The 21,967-nt window shown below is 29.2% G+C and overlaps 1 protein-coding gene across 2 annotated transcripts; it reads right to left on the reverse strand.

Annotated features, from left to right (window-relative positions):
- Window positions 1–425: 425 nt before the first annotated feature.
- LOC107437616 (nucleolar transcription factor 1-A) lies at window positions 426–21,967 on the reverse strand. Of its 2 annotated transcripts, none has more exons than XM_016049680.4 (17): window positions 21,373–21,967; window positions 16,735–16,800; window positions 15,654–15,838; window positions 14,506–14,598; window positions 14,237–14,392; window positions 14,078–14,142; window positions 12,855–12,987; window positions 11,122–11,232; window positions 10,889–11,013; window positions 9,412–9,553; window positions 7,869–8,186; window positions 6,759–6,823; window positions 6,259–6,324; window positions 4,909–5,092; window positions 4,715–4,801; window positions 4,391–4,630; window positions 426–2,197 (listed from the first exon to the last, which is right to left on the reverse strand). In XM_016049680.4, the coding sequence occupies exons 1-17, from the start codon at window positions 21,551–21,553 to the stop codon at window positions 2,063–2,065; spliced, it is 2,352 nt and encodes a 783-aa protein (XP_015905166.1). In that variant the 5' UTR covers window positions 21,554–21,967; the 3' UTR covers window positions 426–2,062. The 2 variants fall into 2 exon arrangements, with proteins under 2 accessions (XP_015905166.1, XP_042905304.1); XM_043049370.3 differs by lacking the exon at window positions 21,373–21,967 and adding an exon at window positions 20,469–20,717.

Here is a 21,967-nt window from a genome sequence, read left to right on the forward strand (position 1 = left end):
CCCGTTGTTAAATGAAAAAAATTTAAACAGTAGTTGATATGGATTAAATGTCTTTATGTTTTTAAAAATAAGTAACAAAAAAAACAAGTGATAAATATTTCAAAATATTTATATGTTGTTAAATAATTCTGTTCCAGAAAAACTAGTTCAAAGAATTACAAAAATGAAATCTATATAGCAGCACGAGCTTGATCTATAGCTTATTCATTTTCATTAATTTTGCTTTCTTTTCTATTAAATATAGATAAACAAACATTTTCTAAAAGTTTGTAGTCTGAGAGAATAACAACTTTTGCCAGTTTTAGGAAGTCCAGATATTACCTTAAAACTTAGGCAACTTCAAAGAGTGTGCAAATGTTAAAAGTACTTCTCAAGCCAGGCTTATTTATTTGCTTGGCATAAATGATTAAAATACAAAAATATTCTTTTTTTCTTTCTTACTTCACTGTTTACTACAGAGTAACATTGATTACAATTTAGTTATCTAGTGTTAACTTTGTAACTTTAAAAACTAACTTTACCTAATCAACATAAAATCCTTTCATATTACAGAGACTCCAACTAGTACGGATTCTGCATTATTTCTACACAATTCCGTTTGCTACTACAAGAATTATTAACCATTCTAAGGAAAAGTTGATGTCCAGTGGTAGTTTTTCCTAAGATTTTGGTAATTTTTCCCAGCATTTATTGTTTTTTTCTTGGCTATATCCACATGATATTCAAACATAAATTATTACTTCTCAATGGGTCCAAATCACAATGATTCCATTGTAAATACTACCTGTATTCCAATAATTTATTGGCAGCTTTTTTGTTCTTTATTCCACACATAAAGTTTATCAATTCTGATATACTTAATACGACTTACACAAGTAAGTAACCATTTTTTTAAACGATTCCGTCATGTTTACATTGACATTTTCTGATTATTTTTTCAGCCATTCATACACGATTTTTTGAATTTCAATATTTTCTAATACAAATTTTTGATATGCCTGACGATTCTATTGTAAATCTAAATTGTCTTACGACTGTTCTTAGTTCATTTCTACTCGGCCTTTTTTAATTCCAAAATTTTTTAGGCCTAATATTTTGCAGGCTCTATTTGGATGCTTTCATTAGTTAATTAATGTTATTTCCCAATCATTTCCGGCAGCTGGAACATATGTTAATCATTTTTACAGTATAAACCTTTTTTCGGCAGTTATAAGTTATTTATTATGTTATCAGAAAATTCCTTCCCAATTTTTTAAATTTTGATACTTGAACTGCAACATTATTAGGACAAGCAAAATTTTCAAAATAGGAAAAACTTGTTTATTTTTAGCACCAATTAATTATTAATTCCTTAAGTTTGCTGAAACTAAAAGGGAACTATATTAAAAGGGATTGAAAACTACTGAAATGTTTCATGGTTACAGCGGAAAACTGACTAGAGGTTGGAGTCTCTGCACTTTACATATTCCTTTGTGAATTTAACCGATTATTAACCGTGATTCAGAAGACTTAATTTGGAAGATTTGATAAAAAAAGATCACATTTTTTTTCTCAATATATTAAAAATATACAAAATTTCATTCAGTTAGGAACATTACACAATTTTATAAATCTGGAAAGATTACGTTATAATTTTTCATACTCTTTTAAACATATGTCTGGTTTAGTCAAGTAACATAAGTTTTTCATAACAACACTTCTAGATTATACTCTAAGCTTAATATTTAAAAAAGAATAATCCATTATTAGATGCATGCTTGGTCCACAGTATCAAGTCATGAAATGTATGCTATACTTCATGCTTTTCAAATATACGAAAGTCATACAAATACCCAGGATATTGCAATTTTTAACAAGTCAAAAATTAAGTCAATTTAATTGCACTGGGTTGCAGAGATGAGATGTACAGCTGCAATTTAGGATACTTCAACATAAAGCAACGATTTTTTTTATACATATAACTTACAGTAAAAATCAAAAATGAAATAGGCACTTGTATGGCTGAGGACAAGAAATGCATCCTCATAATGTTTATATGAATGCACTGATAGGCTGATTAGAGTTAACTGCTCTTTTCGTCATTGTCTGATTTATCGGATCCGGAATCACTACTGCCATCGCTATCGCTTCCACTGTCAGAGCCGCTACCACTATCAGAGTCGCTATCACTAGAACTTGATTCATTATCTTCCCCATTCTGTAAAGCAAAAAATAAATAAAATAATTATGGTAAGACCAATTTAAATTACTATACTATAATCGGACATGTGATTGCAGGTAGAAAAAAATTATCTTAACTTTTTCTTTTGTACAAAAAAAGAAGATAATAAAAAATAAAAAAATTAAAAAAAACTGTCATTTTTATAGACAAAAGAATTTTATGAAATTTAAAAAAAGGAATTTTTTTTTATTAAATATATTTTTTCATATCAACAGATAAAAGAAAGCCCTGCTCAGTAGACGCACATGCGGACTCACACGTATTTCATCAACCACGTAAAATGATTAGTACTTTCATATGCTATGGACCGACGGTATGCTGAAAAAGAGTGTGGTTGAATGAAATGTGAAAATGTTGAATAGAACAATGCAAAAAGCATGCTTTTGCATAATACGTGGCAAAATCGACATGATAAAGTAAAATATCCCATTTTCAAAAAGGGAAAATGGAGCACTTTTTAAAAACAGCCAATGAAATAAGCACTTTTAAAAAACTAAAATCAAAAATAAACACCTTTAAAAAACGCTACACACCAGGGTTCTACATCATAACAGTTTATAGAGACTTTATTTTAGAATTTAGTTTAAAAAAATATCTAAAAATTAGATATGTTTTTATTTATACAGATGCAATACAAATTTTTTCAGAACTATTACCTTGTAAAACATAGACTGACAGAAAATTACACAACTCTTATACATTACAAAAATGTTTTATACTCAACCGGGTAATAAATCCAAATATTATCGGTTTTTCCGGTTCTTGGAACCACAGGTGCCACATTCAGTCGTTGGGGACTGAAATCAGTCTTGAGAGAAAATCAGTAGATTAATTTTCATAAATTAATCTCTCTTTTCCATTTGTTTGTAATATTAAAATTTGTTCTTTAATTAAAAATTAAATAAATATTTTCTGTTAAATACAAATAAAAATTACATTTTAGTGTAAACATTGTTAATTTTCATAATTTTTGCAAAATGATTAAGTAATGATGTAGCTCAGTAATGAAAGAATTGGGTTGAACTTTAACGCTTCTTACTTAAACCCAATGTGTACTATTGTTGTATCTAAATTTTCTTGTTTTTATTTCCCCCCCAATGTTTTCAAATGTTGGCCAAGTTAAATTCAGATTATAATTTTTCAAAAAATAAATAAATAAATAGTGAAATGAAAAATAAGTAGAGATATGTATAGCTTAATGAAAAAATTAGGTTATTTTTCAGTGATTGATGTAAAAAAGATGTACAAAGTTAGCTGTTATTTTTATGTTATTTGCTGCAAAAATCTATTAATAAAATAAAAAAAATTGGATAATTGATTTAATATATGTGCCCTTATCTTAGAAAGGTACATTTTTAGAGTCGAGAGCTATAAATTTCTGAAACTGGTTTTTAATCTATTTTTACAATAAACTCTAAAAATCAAGTTTCTTAAGTTGTTTTTTTTTTTTTTTTTTGGTATAAAGCATATAAGTTTAATTTGAAAAATTAATAAATATGATTTTGTTTATTAGGTATGAAGACATTTTATTTTAAAATTCACTTGCATCATTTTTAAAAGGTCTAAATGTTTTAACTCTTGTGTAAATAACATAACCAGACAGCCATGATGCTTAAACCGAGCTACACAAGTTAATAATGAAAGGGCAGATAAAACAAAAAATAAACTTTTAAATTATATTAAAGAGCAAAGCATTCCTGCAATAGCCGCTTGTGAGCCAAGGGTGCTATGTAGGTCAAGACTCTTTAGTTTTGTGAGCAATGGTGGAATGTAGCAAGCATTGCATACTAACTGTCTTTACTTTCCAGACAACCTGTTACCTTTCCATCCGAATTTCTGTGAGTTTTAAACTGCCCCCCCCTTGAGATCGAACTTCAGCAATTCATAACGACAGCTCAGTATCTAAACTACTTAGTATCTCATGGCTCACTTTTATATCAGTTTTTTTAATTATTATTTGACATTAATGAGAATGGAATTCTTTTCAAAAGGAATAGAGTAAATAAATAAAAAAGAAAATTTTAAGGTGCTAAATTACAAATGTGTGTTATTGAAAAAGGAGTAAATTAAAACCCAAGCATAAAAGGAGAAAAAGAAATCATTTGGAATTAACTTTAGTTTACAAAAATATTCAGATGAAATAGGCTTTTTCTTAACATGAAACATTACTTTTTTTTCATCTTCATCGTCATCATCATCTTCATCATCGTCCTCGTCGTCATCATCATCCTCATCGTCGTCATCATCACTTCCAGAGTCACTGCCAGAATCATCAGATCCAGAACTCGAATCTGATCCTGAGCCCGACCCGGACCCAGAACCATCTCCGTCACTTTTATCGGAGTCATCGTCATCATCAGATGAATCCTCATCAGAGCTATCTGATTCAGATTCCTTTTTAATGACTTTCTAAATAGAAAATAGCAAAGAATGAATATTTTGACAATTTATACTTTATAACAGACAAATAAAAACATTGAATTAGTTCAAAACCTGTATTGCTTCAGCTCCTTTTTTGCTTTTCTTTTTTGTAGCTTTTCTGTATTTATCATATTCTTGAAACTCCCCAACTGTAAGACCCTTAAAGAAAAGAAAAAGTAAAACATAAATATATTTTCAAATAAATACCTTGAAATAACCTTGAAACAACCTTGACAATAACCTTGAAATAATCATTTTTTACTTACTTTCAAAAATTTCTGCATGTCTTTATTGTATTTTCTTAACATTTCCTTTACTCGTTTACTATAAACATCTTTTTCTGCAGCTGACTTGGCTTTCCATAATTTAGGTATTTCTGTCATGCGTAGTTTAGGATCCATGTGAGTTAACTCACTCAATTTTTCCGACAAAAATAATCCATAGCCACTTCTAAAATATTAAATTTTTGATAGTATTAAAAAAACTTTTTTAATAAATATAACTGAAACTTAAGTTATTGAAGTCAATAAACAAGGCAGTGGCTATCAAAACAAAACTATGTTAATTGAAAAAATAAAAAAATGGCAGGCTTCAAATGTTTACTGGTGCAACAAAACAAAATGTGTACACTTTACCGATTATATAGGTGGCAATACCTGCCGTATTAACGATCCCCAAGGCAGAATCGTGGTGACATTGTCACAATGTTACAGAGTTCTTGCCAAAAAATTTTTCCATTGGGGAGCAAAAAAGTTTGATTTTCTTTTCTGCAAAAATAACGCCATATTTTACACAATAGCATACGTTACTTTTTATAATAAAATTTGACTGAGTGGGGATTTTATTACCAATTCAGATTCGTATCAAAATAATTAATTAATGCTGTACATTTCTTCTTTTCTTAAAAAATTTAATTGAAATAAAATCTATAAACATTTTTACATGTAGTCAAGTCTTTATTTTATTGCTCACAGTTCGCATCGATTCCATTGTAAATAAATGTATCCTTTTGATAACTTTTTACGGCAATTACTACAAATTTCTACCTTTTTTTAAATGAAAAAAAAAAAAAATTAAATAAATAACAAAAATTAAATACCAGTATACTATTGCTTAAAATTTCACATTTGAAAAAAAAAATCTTTTTTTTTTCAACACAATTTTATTACATGCATAACTCAAATCAATTATTTGATTATTTACTTTCAATGTGGAAAGAGGCTTGTTGCAAAAAGCCTGAAAATATTTTGCCACAGAGTAACAATAATAAAGTGATCACAATTGAACAGTCACAAACCCATTCATTGCATTTACCAAAGAAATGAGTAATAGAAGAGTAATTACAAAAGGCCCCTCCTTATCTATTTTTTGAAGTTATGCCAATTATCAGTGATATTTGGAAACACAGCTCATATAAAGCTCAGAAAGGCAAGCAAACCTTCTTTTAAGAGTTATTTTATTGCACACCAATAATGGACTACACACATCCATTACTACAACTAGTTTCTGAATGATATAAATGTCTATATGATGACTATTATTTGTAGATTATGTACTTAAAAATAGTTTATAGCACAAAATTTAATGAAAAAGTATAAAAAGAGAAACTTATTTACTGAGGAGGGCACTTGGGTTCTCCTTTAAATAGCTTCTTTTTCCCACTAGTTGTTGTTTCATGTTTTCTAAAAAGATAAATAAAAATAAATTGGTATTTCTCTTTAGAAAGGAAAAAGAATATTATGTAAATAATATTTTAGCTTGTGTAATTGCTAGTGCATTAAAACTGCATTCCATACTTCTGATCATTTTATTTATTTACTTTCTTCGTAAATAATATTAAATAAATTTCTTAATGTCATTAGCTAACAGCAAAAAGCTGTTTCATTACTTTATACTCCATAAAATGCTGGCTTCTAATTATTAACCTTACCTTGATAAAAGATCCTGATAGATCCCTGATAATAGAATCTTAATAGTAAAAAAATATTTAAAAAACAAACTGTATATTATTTTGAAGGTAGACTAACAACTTTTGGACAAATTAGATAAATCTCCATACAAATATTACAAGTAATAAAACAAAACTTAGGGAAAAAACTAATTAACTATTCCATACCCTTTTGAAGTTGATCCTTCATCATAAGCTTTTTTAGCTTCTTCAGCAATTTTTTTGTATTTTTCCTACAAATTTAAGAGCATTGTTAAGACAACTTTAAAAATAAAGCTAAGCAACATGTATGTAAACAATAAAATACATTAAAAAAAACTTGATGCAACAATATATAAAATAATATTATGAGTACAAAAGTAATTAAATTTAAGGTTTTATCAGAATCCTAAAATTTAAGAAAGGTGACAATATTGTTTTCTGCATTTAAGTTTTTTTCTTCTTCATATTTTTAAACAAATTATAGTTTGAAAAATATGCTATTAAGATACTGACAATAGGTTCCAGCTTCGATTAAGAAACATCTTTTATCCAGCTTAAATATATATAAATCTTCAAATTTCTGAGTGTCTAAAATTAATGTATTAAGTTTTCACTAAAAAAATATACTTGAAAATATCCCATAAACAAGCAACGTTAACACTTAAGTAATAAAAAAAAACTAATGCAAATAAATACACTCTTTAGAGATCCAGTTTCACAGGTGTATTATAACAGATTAATTTAGACTAACTACAACAAGTTATACATCAAATTGAATTTAAAATTAACTTGTTTTCCTACAAAGGTTCAATAAGTCAAGTGATAATGCTTATTTGCGTCAAAAATCGTTGAGAGGGGATGAAAAATAATTAATATATTTAAAAATATTTCTTTTTCTTCTTTATTAATAGCTGACAGAGGAAATGGAATAATCTTGAATATCAAATTACAGCATTGCTTTTTTATGATTTAAGCAGTCTTAATAAAATATCTTGATTAAATGTTACTCTTCTTGTTTCGAAATTGCTTTGTCTATCAATAGATAGAATAATTATTAAAGTGCATATTAATAGATGGAGAAAAATTATGAATGTGAATATTAATAAATGGATATGAAAGTAAAGGATTCATATTTTAAATAGGCATAAGTTTTTAATAAAGAAGGACTCATAAATAAAGCAGCCTACTTTTTTAAACCTAGCAGAATCACAAATAAGTGCATAATTAGTTATACGACATACGAGATTTTTACAACACTACTATTGGTTTTTCACAACCGTTAACATTAAAACGTACTTTTTTCTTCTCAGATAAATCATTATAATCCTTTGCTAGCATCTTCATTACATCTTGCTTGGACATTTCAGGGTGTTTTTGACGAGTAACAGCGAATTTCTCCTGTTGGAAGTAGAACATTGCAGATAAAGGTTTTTTTGGTCTAGCTCCTTCAATTGCCTCTAATTCTGTCACATCATTGTTAACAGTTTCAATAGTAATGTGATTGGCTGGTTTCTTTTTGCTGGCAGGTTTTGCCTCACTTTCAAGCCTTTCCCGCTCATTATCAGGCAAATTGTTCAAATAGGCAGCATATTCTTCCTTATATTTAGCTATAGCCTGAAAATGAAAATATAATAAATGAAGCTTTTGAAAAATTAATGAAATACCTAAAGAAGGTAAGGGGTAAAGAAATAAAGTATAAATTAAATTCATAATTATACACCAACACCAAGCATTTACTTCAATAAAAAAAAAATCATGCAGGATAAATAAACTTAAAAATGCATACACTTGCTTAGCAAACATTTCCCAAATATGATAAATATAAACATTTATTAAAAAAGGAATAAATTTTAAAAAATTAGTTTATTATTTGTTTATTTCCAAAATATTTAATACCCTTATTTATAATTGAACATATTTATAAGTTTATAATTAATAATGTAATACAATAATGTGAATAACTCTTTTTTAGGAAGTTGGACCTTTCAATTTCATATTAATTATTTAAAAAATGGTAAAAGAAAAAACAAACAATAAACCCCAAATAGGTAGGCGAAAATTTCTTGCAAACATTTCAAATTTTTTTTCTAACATTATAGTTTTTCAACTTAACATTTAAATACACCAAAACCATAAGGGTTATGGGAAATTAAAAAAAATAATTAAAAAAAGAGAGAAAAAAAAATAGTGTGTAGGTAAAATTATAAACTAACTTTAAATAAAAATATAAAAAGAATTTCTTTTTCTTTATTAATAGCTTAAAGAGAAAATTTAAATCATTCTTTAAATCATCCCAGGGTCCTATTGGATTTCATATACAAGGAGGATTTCATAGTCAAGAAGTCATATTTAATGATTTGAAGGCCTAACCTTAAATAAGCTATGCAAATGACATTTTAAGTAACTCAGGCACGAAAACGTACTTTCGCTGAATAAACATGCCCCCCCCCCATAGATATGGAACATAACTCTTCGTGTGACATTTTTTACTACAAGTTAAATAAATGAAAACTTTTAAATACTCAAGTACATATATTTATCTAGAATTTTTATGGTTTAGATAAAAAGCTGACTTTTTTTTTAATTCTAATGATATAAAATTAAGAAAATTGGATCATAAACAAAAAGGGTGCAATCACTAATAACATATGTGCAAACATCTCTAATTATGCCATTTTGTTAAATCGTCACCTAATTGCAGTTTCAGTTCAAAAAATTGGAAAAATAATCTGTTTTAATCAAGTATTTTTTCATAAAAATCTGCAACATAACAGGTCATTGATGCAGTTCACTTAGAGTAAGTCACCTAAAAGTGTAATAAATATAAATTTTTATATACCATCTGAGCCTGTTTGTTTAAGCTCTCCCTATCTGTATCAGAGAGTTGTTTCCACATCCTGGAGATTTCACCCATCTTTGATTTTGATGGAAGATCCTTCAGTTCTCTTAACTTTATGCGTGAAAACAAACTGTATCCAGAACTGTAAAAAAAAATATATATATAATTACTCTCTAAATCAAATTAAATATGGTAGTAAATACTTTTGTAATAGCTTTTAATCAGTATAAAGCAGGGTTGGGTTTTTGCCGTCAAAAACTGGTTTTTGACATGACAGTGGTAAAAACTGTCAAAAACCTACTGTTTTCTTTAATTTATGGCATATAGCAGGCAATATATTATTTTCACATAATTGCCTTTATAAATAAATGTTGTAAATGATTGCTATTATTTTGCAACTATATACATGTATTCTTATAGAAGGATATACATTCATATAGAAATATTGTAATATACTTATTGAAAATAATGATACTTACTTTTATCATTATAACTTGATTTGCAAAGAATTCAAAATTTTGCACTTCTTAATTGTTAGAAATAAACAAACAAACAAAAAAGCTTGGAACTACTAATAAATTCAAGAACTAAAAAGAATTTAAAATTTGGCATTTCTGAAATATTAGAAATAAGCTAAGCAAAACTTTCAAAGCTTGTAACTACTAACAAACTCTAAGTCAAGAATGACTTGACATTCTTCAGTAATGTAATATGCCAAACAAAATGATGCTTGGAAATGTTGAAAAATTTGTTTAGTATCCTAATATTTTACTTCAAATAGTATGTTTTGATATAATCATGTTGGGAAAATGCAAGAATCTGTTCTTAAATATCTTTTAACAACTTTTTTTCTAATTTTATTGCCCAAAAATGAATTAATTTTAAATTATAAGCAGTTAAACTCAAAAATACAGTTTTACCAAAACTATGGGTTTTTGACAGTTTTCGACGTTTTTGACAGAGGGGTTTTTGACATGACGGTAAAAACCATGGTATAAACCGGTAAAAACCGTCACGTGTCAAAAACTTGCCAACCCTGGTATAAAGGCTTTAGAGTACTAGTTTAGGTCATTGTACTTAATCAGTACACAAGGTTTAGAGAAACAAAACTTCTAGATTTAGTAATGTAAGTTATCTATGCTTCACTATTTATACAGGGTATCTGCTATATTCTAGATTTTCAAATTTATGACTTAACGAAGTTATTATTTTCTCCGACAAAAACACAACAATAAATTTAAAAAAGCATTATAATAACATTCACTGAAATGAAAGGTATAAACTGATATACTCTGCATCTTCATATTTATAGATTTTAAATTCAAAAAACAGAGTAAAGAAAGAGTTGAAGCAACAAAATAATCTTTCTTTGCAATCGCTGTTGTTTGTCAGCTGTTGAGGCAGCCAAGGCCTGTAAGGGGCTGCTGTGCTGACAAAGAAGAAGAAAATATCGAATCGGTAGAGTAACAATACATACTTAGGTGGTCTTTCTGGTTTCCCGTCACAACGATCCTTCAATTCTTTCTCAGCTTTACTTAAAACTGCCTTGACAGGTTCTGGATGAAAATCAGGATGCTCACTACGATATTTTTCAACTTCCATCTGTTTTTTTTTTGTTTAAAAAAAAAAAAGTTAAATTGTTACAGGCTTTAGTAACTAAAAGTACAAAGCACACAGCAGGAAAAGTAGAAATGCAATATATTAACATACCCCATAACGTTGCTCATCTTGAATGGCTTTCCTAATCCATTTAACTTTTTTGTTATCTGACAAGTTAGTCCATAGTTTACGCAATTTTTCCATGGTTTCACGCTTATCCATCTATAATATAAAAGTTAATCTCTTTTTAGAAAGATCAGGAATTTTAAATAAAAAGACATTTATTTCTGACTTAGAAACAAGTTATATTTTGATTATCTTAATAAATTTGTGCAAGATACTCAAAATATACAATTATATAATAATTATACTTTAGAGTACAGAAAGTTATTGATTATTAGCCATACGGCTCAATGGTTAAGTCTTGTTATAGAAAGTTACATACAAATAAAAAATAGTGTACTGCATACGTACATACTACAACTATAGTCATTCATACTGGAAGAATTAAAGCAGAATAACTACAGTAAATTTTGTCTATTAACAACATAACCACAGAAGTCTCACCCATCAGAAGATTGCCCAACGTAGTTTAAATAGGGTGACTTTTTAGCAACTCCCTCTTCAGGGAGCATTGGGCCTTTGTCATGACTCTCCATCTCACCCTGTTGGCAGACAAGTACTTTTTGTCTCTCTATGTTTTGTTAATACAGTCACACCTGTTTATCTCGAATATCAAGGGAAAAACGGAAAATTTGAGATAAAGAGATTTCCAGTTATATGGGCACTTAAAAAAAATTAATTTAATTTAATTTTAAGAAATTTGATAAAAAGTGCTTTAATTGTTTTTAGTAGAAAAATACAGACATTTCTGTAAACCACATACATCTATTTACAAAAAAAAAAACTTTAACATACATTTAACACATAAAATAATCCTTTTAAAGATTTATGACACTTAACTTTCTACGTTAATTATGTTGTTTGGGCAGTGCAAGATTATTAGATATTCGAGAAACAGAGGTTTTGAAATAAAAGATTTCGAAATAGACATTGAAAATACATCGATTTTAAATAGTAAATGCAAGGAATTTTAGAAATTTTGAGATATAGAGGTTTTCGAGATAAAGAGGTACGAGATAAACAGGTTTAACTCAAACCTTTTTGGGTCTCACTCATGTTTTAGGTCTACCTCTCTTTCGTTTACCTGGGGTGTCCAGTCCAGCGTCTGTTTTACTTTCAATTTTTACAGTTTTCCAATAGTGTGTGCAATGCATTTTTTTTATTTCTAATTCTATTGGTTTTTGTGTATGTGTATATTTATTGTCTTTAAATAATTAATTATTTTTGAATATTTTTTTATAAAACCATTTCATATTAAGAGTTCTTCTGATACCTTTGGTGATAAAAGCCTTTAACATATATGCATTTGTTTTAAGTTGTACCAAGTTTTTGATTCAATTATATGTTAAATATCTTTTGCTTTTCATTTTTGTAACAATCAATACTATTTTTAGCAACAAAATGCTAGAAAAAATATCAATCACAGGAAAGTAAAAAGATATATTTTAATGTGGAATATTTCCATACATATCCTGCTTAATACTTTCTATGGTAGCAACATTACTTGATTTTACTGCTGATCATGAATTTAACTTTATTTTTAAAAAGCAACCTCAAACAATATTTTATACTAACTGTATTTAATGAAGAGAGAGAGAGAGAGAGAGAGAGAGATCAAATTTGTAACCAAATATCAAGTTTTTAAATTGGTACAAAAAAAACTTGTGTCTAATTTTAATAACGTAAAACTTTTAAATTGACATTCAGAAAAATACAATTACCTGGCTAAATTCAGCTTTTTTTAGACGATCATTCACAAAAATATTGAAAGCATTCAGTGGCTTATCAGGTCCTTCAGCAGCAGCAGCTTGCTGTTTCATCTCTGGAGTCGGAAACTGTTCTGGGTGACACTTTCTAGTTAAACAAAAAAAAAAATTATTAATTCAACGAGCCTTTCTAATAATTAAAGTGAAGAGAAATATGAAGAGACAATTCACATTCACTTAACGTAGGCTTTTAATTAAATAAAAATTATAATGACAAATTGAGGTAAGTTGCCAGAAAACCATTTTTTAGCTTTAAGCATGCAATAGACATAAAAAGTTCACATAATTTGTACATTTATGATGTCATTCAAATGATATTCCACATATTTCCATGATCGTTAATTGAATAGAATCAACAGGGTATAAATTCTGAAAATTTTTATCATTAATAGCAAGGCACTAAATTTGCGGTCAATTTTATTTAAGTATGGCAAATAAGTTATCTCTTTTAAAATGGTTCAGTCATAAATACTATATGCCTTTAGACTATTGTTCTTAAATCAAGTGGCAAATGTTGATATCGAGCTACAGCATTTTCTTTATTTAGACAAAAAAATGCTCAGTTTCTCACTGTTCATCAACAAAACCATTGCCACTGGAAACATAGAAATTTTAAGACAACCTTATTTTGATTTATTATTATTATTATTGCAATATACATGTTTCGATTTTTAAGATTTTGCATTATTTTATGGTTCGGCCATTAAAAAGTTTTTCATACCTAAATCTCTTAACATTTTAAAAAATATTAATACTTTTCATGAATATAAAAGAGCGCTCAGTAAAAATTTAAGTTTGGCTAGGCTGGTCATATTTATAGAAAGGGTGATGGTAACACAGTTAAGAAGCTGACTTTTGGTAATTTTAGTGGCAACCGAAAACAAGAAAGACAAGAAGGAATATTAAGATATTGAAAGAAGCAAAAAATTACAACTAAACAAGAAATTTTTTTTAATAAAAATAAAAACAAGCATTTAAAAAAAAATAAGATCTTGTTGTACTAATTACAAATTTAGATATGACTAAATTTCACAAGTCAATATTCAATGTTAAAAATATTTTGTAAAAAAAAGCATTTAATAAAAAAGCACATTGCCAAAAGCATTTTTGGCGATTCAGTCTGTAAACATATTAAATATATATATATATAGATAAAAAACAATAAGAATGAATTTTACTTGAATTTTTCAAGCTCTTTTTTGTATACTTCATTTTCCTTTTCATAAGCCTCTCTATATTTTTGCTAGAAAGAAAGAAAAAAACATACATACAACACTGAAGTTTTTTGTTTTTTTTCATTGTAAACAGTAATTTAAAAATGCAATAAATATGCATACTTTTTTCTTCTCAGGAAGCTGCTGGAATTTTTTAGAGAGAAGTTTAGCTAAATCAGTCATAGACATTTCTGGATTATCTTTGCTATATTTTTCTCTTTTCTCAAGAAAATATCTGAAGTAAGGGGTTAAAGGCTTCTTGGGCATCTCTGGATGTTTCTAAAATTAATTTATGTTCAACAAATTAAAACGCATCAAGGGATTACATAAATAAATATAGAAAGCATTATAAAACATTACGTGTGTGCATATACATAAATCAGTAGCTTTACCTGTTTTTTAGATGAGCTATACGAAGACCACGGGTGCTTCAACCACGCTTTAGCATCAGTCACCATGTCAGTTAATGTGCGAAATCTGCGCAACTGAAAAGTAAGGAGAACAACTCATTTCTGATCAATTAAAAAACCGATTGATATAATTAAATTCTAATTAAAATTGCTTGAACAATAGGAATCTGAGTTATTTTTAATTCTTGTAAGAAAACACATTAAAAAAAAGGGAAAGCGCAGCTTTCAGGAGAACTGCTCCAGACATTAGTCTCACGGAGTGGCGGGTGGCTCACGGAGTGGCGGGTACTTCAAATACGGGTGTGGGGTGAACAGTTTTGTCGTGAACGTTGCATAGATCAGCGTGAGTAAACCAATCGACACCATCATTTCTACGTTTTACCCCCATTAGAAATGTGCTCTTTCTTGTTACCATAGCAGCAGACAGCCCCAGACTTTTCTCCTCAAAGCCGCACTATAAGAAGTTATATTTTTTATAGCTTTAAAATTGTAAAATTTCAATAACAAAAGCAGTAAACTGCATACATTATAACCTAATTGTCTGGATGAATAGATACGAAATTGTATGCTCGGATACATAATTGGTAATAGTTTCAATATTTCCCGCATTTAAAAAAAAAAAAAATATTTTTAAGAAAGGTGTTTTTTTTAAAAAAAGTTCACAAAAATTTCTTAGTTTTATTATAAAAAAAGAGGGAGTAAAGGGTATAAAAACAGAAAATTGTTAAATAATAGCAAAATATGAGGATCCTCTCGGGAAAATCAGTAATCAAGGGTAATTGTCTCTAACAATAGAAATAGATTAATAACATATTCAACAAATTATGAAGACTTGGGTGTTAATTTTGACATATACTTTGTTTCATGATGACATATAACAAAATTTTTAAATTTAAAATTTCTTCAATCTTTTTTAGATAAATAATATTTATTTTTCCTGCTAACTTCAAGAAAAATCACAAAAATGTAAGGACATTTATTGAAATTTTTAATAATTAAGGACATTCAAGGAATTTTACAACAACTTTGAGCTCTGCAAAAGTTAAAAGTTTAATTTTACAGAAATAATTTATATAATTATATCACATAGAACATTACAATTCAAAAATATTATCTTATGATATACATACTTTAGTTACTATTTGCATCCATTTCTCCTTACACTGTGCAGCTGTATATGGTCCAAATCGAACTTTCTCCCAGTCCAGCTTGTCTATAAGTGTAGTATATTTCACATTGTCAGTTCGAGGTAAGCAAGTAGACAAATTTGTGACCAACTGAGTAAGTTCCTCTGATGTCCAATTAAAAACAAGAACTGAAGAAGAAAAACACATAAAATGTAGCAAAATAGCAATAGGTAATCATATTGTAAGAGTTCTTAATTATTATTGCCCCTTTCTTGTTTAATTTCTTTGAATAAAAAATAGTGACCATAGTACCATATCATACTACAGAGTTCTCCCTAGGCTTGAAAAAGGGCATGGTTTGAAAGGGAACTCACTTACCAACATAAAAACTTATAAGAATGTGTAATGTTATGTAATAACTGAATTTGACCCACAATAATTTTTAAATTACCCATGTATACTATTTTATGATATTATGTGTATATTTTAAAAACAAATTATCTTTCATTATCAAAATAAGAGAAAAATTTGCAGTTTAATTAAAGGCATGTGCTAAAAAACAATTCCTGTGCATACATTTTTTTCAAAAAATGATTGATTTTTCTATAATTGAAATTGAAATTTATGAGAAAAAAAGCATTTAAAGGTGTATTTTTTAAAAAAAGGTTTTAATTTAAAAATTCATTTTAAAATCACTTAAAAAATTGATTAAAATTTCCAAGATACTTATAAGAATTTAACGAGTTGAGAATAATGCGAACAAAGTAAATATTTGTAATAGTAATCAGAATTAAACCTATAAACTCATATAATTTGACCAGAGTGTAATTATTACTTAAACGGTGAAATAAATTTTTTTTTCAAAATGGAATATGAATAAAAAAGGATGTGTTTTTAAGGGATAGTAGCTTATTTTTTTAAAAAAGGCATATTTATAAGGATCAGGAAGCATGCCGGTCTGGTCGCCCTTCTAAAAAGGGCTTAGGGAGAACACTAGTTTCACTTAGGAAGAGCACTTAGGGAGAACACTGCCTACTAGTTTCTAACAATTTTGTGACAGAGATCTCACAACAAAATTTGATACCTTGTTTAGTGCCTTGATTTTCTTTATCATTGCTTTCAGAATCAATGACCTTGTGAGCAACAGTAACTATAAAAAAAAAAAAAAAAAAACAATAATTATAATCTTGTAAAACAAACCCAGAATTTAAAATATACATTAATTTAACAAATGACAATTAGAAGCAAACTTTCAGAGTGTTTAACCAATTTCACAGCTTTATTGGTAAGAAAAAGGAACTAAAATAGTATATTTTTTTTTAAAATTTTGGAGAAAAAAAGTTCTAAAGAATGTAAAAAATATATATAGGATCTTTACTCTTGCAGAACAAGTTTAAATTTACTCAGCATACTCCTTCGGAATACTGAGGAAATTCAAACTTATTCACCATAGTTTTGGCCTCTTCAGTTTAAGGTTGGTAAACTCTTTAAGGTGAAGGGCCACATGCACAGCATATTGACCAAAAATGGCCGCTATAATATATACTGACCAAAAATGCATAAAAGATTTTATAAATCTTAAACATAAAAAAAAAACTTTTTTTTAAGCTACTAGAAAAAAAGAAGGAAAAAGCAGAATCTAATTTCGTGAGCTGAAATATTGTGTTATAATATCAGGATATTCAAAATCACATGGAAAAATTTAACAATAACTGCCAAAAACAGAATTTTATATTAAAATCAATGAAAACAGCATACATCAAAAGGTGACTATTTTAATGAGCGATTCAAAACTTGTGTATTGTAACATTAAAGTATTAAAAATATCAGGATTTTTTTTAAATGATGTGGAAAAGCGTAGTAATAACTGCCAAAGAAAATTATTGAAATCACTTATTATTTACAATAAAATCTGCCGAAATGAATCACGTAAAAAAAGTTATGTTTTCAAATGCGGAATTCAAAATTCAAGTGTCGAAATAGCGTATTAGAAATATTGGGATTGTTAAAACCATGTAGAAATTAATAGCAATAATTGGCAAAATAACGGTTGAAAAATAATTTTGTTGCAATAAAATTGGCAAAAATAGATTATGTCAAAAAGCGGCTATCTAAAAGAATGATTCGATACTCATGATTCATAATAATAAAGTGCTGAAAATATCGAAATTTTAAAAGCCATCTGGAAATTGGTAGCAGTAACTGCCAAAAAAGGGATCAAAAGTCATTTAATTTTTGCAAAAAAGCACATTAAAATGAGTTTATTTAAATGCACCATTCAAAACTTTAAGATTACTATCTTGTTTAAAAAAAACATTAAAATTTTTTTAAAACGTGTTTAAAAATAACTTTGATTTTAAAAAGCAATAACTACCGAAAAATCATTTGATTTCGAATAAAATTGGCACACATGAATAATGTCATTAGTGATAGCTAAAATTCAAAATTTGAGAATTGTAATAATGTTGTATTAAAAATATTGTGATTTTTAAACTATTAAATCCATGGTGCCAGCCATAAAAAGAAAATGATCGATAAACTACGTTAATTAAAATTACATGGGATAGAAAAATGTATAATTTCAAAATTTCAACGAATTTTTATTAAAAAAAATATTTTTTTATTTCGTTTAGGTGTTGCTATTTGCAGCAGTGTGTGTAACCCTTACTTTAGATGCAAATAAAGAATTAATTTCAAAGATATAAAACATATTAGTTATATTTCTGTTTTATTTCATTTCATAAAAATGTAATTCATATTGGTAAATTTGGTTTAATTTTTAAACAAGTAAAACTAAACCACTTTATCCTGGATTAAGTTCTGACAACAAGCAGTGACAGAGGCAAAATTTAACTTATCAACATAGAAAGTTAATATATTATTTACAAAGTTACTGTTTACAAGAAGAGTCTTCAATATTAAATTTCTTTGTGATTGCTGCGACATTAGGGACTAATTTATTTACTTTTAGGTGAATATAGTGCTTTGGTATTAACAGATACTATGAACTAAAAACAGATTTCTGCTTGACAGTTGAACTTCGCTCCTTCCAGCCGACCTGCTGATTATTTGCAAGAGCCTTTCAACCTCACTGAAAACTCATTTCACGAGATGCTAAGGCACTACTATATATACAGTCAAACTCTATTTAAATAATGGTATTCTTTTTTGAACAATTGCAAGTCAAGTGGGTTTTCTGAATAGCGTTTTTTTCACGACACCAATTTTTTCTTACATCTTGATCTGCACATATGCAGATGCTTGCACCAATTGTGAAAATTAAGGGCACTTGAAAAAGAAATGTAAGCAAAGAGCTACTGCACTAATTGCAAAACCAATTAAAAATTTGGAGTCAAGCTGAAACTTAACCACTATAGTTTGACTAGCAAGAAATTATATTCGGTCAAGAAAATCTAGATATAACTCCAAAGAAGGACAGTCTACACCTGACTTGAACCTGAAAAGAAAGTCTCGATCAGGCTCCAAATTTGGCTATTCATTTTAATGTAATTTTAAATACTTAAACCATTTGGGACGTGCCTTTTAACCCAAAATTGTTTGTATTTATTTAATGTGTCTTTCCTTCAATATTTTAACTTTTGATTGCTTGAACGAAATATTTGTTGAGAAGTAATACTTTCAGGTCTATTGGTCATGATGTATCTGATGTGACTCTGCTGTCGGCATTGAAATCTTCCCATCTGCAGTGAATTTGGTACCTCAGCCCAATGGCTTTTGATTTGATGCTTTGAATGCTTTCAGGCTGCCCATCAGTTAAATTTATGGTGCATTACTCGTGCGTCTTTATGCTAACGAGCCTGCAATTGTTTGGTTTCCATACGCAGTTTATGGTGGTTGCTGTTGTGACATTGAGACTTCTGTGAATTGCATACGGGCATTACAGCCTAGGTTACTTTAAGAGATCCTTCACATCTCGATCTTGCAGTAATTAAAATTGACTTCAGCTAAACGAATTTTTTTCAGGGAGATTTCCATATCGTGATCTGTGGCAGAATAATCGCCAAGTCTTGGAAACTTCAAGGCAGCGGCCAGTGAGAAATTTTAAAAAATCGCAGAAAGGGATCAACTCGAAGGAGCCACTCGTCGTTATCCCCAGGCCAAAATCTAGACTTTTTTTAAAAAATTTCTGTTTGAAATCAATTTAGCGTCTTGGTGATTGTAGTTGGTGTGGCAGATCATGAAACAGAAATATCCCTCAAGTCCACCTAGGGGGGATTTCCGTATCGTGATCTGAAGCAGAATAATAGCCAAGTCTTGGAAACTTCCAGGCAGTGGCCAGTGAGAAAATGCAAAAAAAAAAAAAAAACACCACAGAAAGGGACCAATTAGAGAGGTATAACTTGTAGCCACCTCTGGGAAAACATGTACATGCTTGTTTTCTTTTTAAATTTGCAAGTTTAAAATCTATTTGGCACCCTGGCGAATCTAGTTGGCGTCACAGATCACGATACGGAAATATCCCCAAGACAATGGCTATTACGACAATTTAGTATGACTTTTGTGCCTTAGTTTAGTAACCCTTATACAATACATTTATTTAATGCATTTTAAAATAAACTTATAATTTTAATTGCAAATATTTCATTTAAATGAAATAAGTTGAAATAATAAAATAAAAAAAGCAAATTTAACATATTTAATTCATTATATCTCTTAAACATATCAAAGCAAACAGATTCAATGTGTTGAGAGCAGCCATAGTCAAAAATAGGAAACTAACGAAATGCAATAAATAGAAATCGGACGTTTAGTTCAAGCACCCCAAAGCAGCAGTGAAACTCATTTATTTTAACTTACACCAGCGGGAGACTAGAAATCTTCCCCCGGTTTTTGCCCCCTCCACGATCGATGCACAAGCAGACGATCTTACCATCCACCAACCCTTCACCTTTGGCCGGAGCCGCCGCGGTGATTCGGGGGCAGGCCCGGGGCCCCCACCGGAACCGGTTCCCGCTTGCAGGCTCTGCTGCAACAAGCCCTATGCCATCGATCTAGGGCGGCGCGGTCCTCCGACAAACACCCGTTCCCCAGTACACGGCAACCTCCGGGTAACGCCACGGACGCCATTCTTGGTAGTTGCAGCTACATGCCACGCTTCCAACCAATGCCAGCGCCCGCTTTGTCTCCGGGAAGGGTGACGCTATTCTCCTCCATTTTGACCTGACACTTAGGTTTATTCGAAGCACAACGTCAATCATAGATATTTATTAAAAATCATTTATAATAAGGATTTTTTTTCGTTTCTTAAAGCTTGGAATTATCAAACATTAATTTTTATTAACATTAGCGCAAAATAAATAACAGATCATACATTAATCAACAAGCGAGTAAAAATGTTAACAAACATCACATTTGGGGCTTAAATCAGCACAAAAAATCTTGATGTCACTAATATTCATTATGATTTTTTTTAATTTTATTAATCATTCATAAGAAACAGTGGATTTTGTAATCAAGATCTATAATTAGTTTTAATGTAATTTTATTTACAATCGATCTGATAGTTATTTTTAACATGATAAAACATTTTAATGAAGAAAAAACGTATTTATATAATTTATAACAATTAGAAACCATATATAACAAGCACGTGTGAATAATCACACATATGCACCAGATCGACATCTAAGAAAAATTTAAATATTTTCCGCAGCGCAATGTAAGTTAAGCAGTAAAAAATATAAAAACTGAAGTAACTTACCGTCATTTTCTTTCTTAACTTTGGTTTTAGTGACTCCAGACTCATTTGCTTTGGTTTTTTTGGCCGGGGTAGGTACTAGTTCACTTGCCTGAACTGGTCCGTTAGAAGACGGTTCAGAGGCGGCGGCAGGGAACGGTCTCTTGGACGCCTTACGTCGACCTGAAACTTCCGATGTCGCCATTTTGAAGAATAATCTTGGAGTTTTCGAAGACAAATTTCGATGATCAGCAAGATCAGATGAAAATCTAATATTCAAATGATATTAAAAAGCACGTGACTTCCCTTGCCTTTAAAAAATATCACAAATTCAAACGCTCCAAACAAAATACCGACCAAGGGTTCTTCTTTTCTCCGCTGGATGACTTCAATGGACGCTGGATAGAACACGCATGCGCGATTTGAACGTGACTCAATCATGAACTGGATTCATTGTCTATCTACCAGGCTGAATCCACAGCTGCTAGGCTCTCTTTCTTTCTTTCTCTCTTCAACTTTTTGCAATTAAAAAACAGGTAGCATGGTATTTCAGTTTCTCGGATTGCAGATGAGAAAGGCTACGGTGGGGGAGTTAAAAGTAAATAAAATATTTCTCGTT

Source organism: Parasteatoda tepidariorum, chromosome 4 (genome assembly GCF_982258835.1).
Source record: "Parasteatoda tepidariorum strain Cologne lab strain chromosome 4, Ptep-v5.0, whole genome shotgun sequence".
NCBI classification, from domain to species: Eukaryota; Metazoa; Arthropoda; class Arachnida; order Araneae; family Theridiidae; genus Parasteatoda; species Parasteatoda tepidariorum.

What these genes read in the sequence shown, in the direction of transcription:
- LOC107437616 (XM_016049680.4), bottom strand. Translation starts at nt 21,553, where the DNA reads ATGGCGACATCGGAAGTTTCAGGTCGACGTAAGGCGTCCAAGAGACCG. An exon ending in ACATGCAGAAATTTTTGAAA is followed by an intron (nt 4,802 to 4,908) that starts GTAAGTAAAAAA and finishes CTTTTCTTTAAG; the next exon opens with GGTCTTACAGTTGGGGAGTT. An exon ending in ACGATGAAGATGAAAAAAAA is followed by an intron (nt 2,198 to 4,390) that starts GTAATGTTTCAT and finishes TTTGCTTTACAG; the next exon opens with AATGGGGAAGATAATGAATC.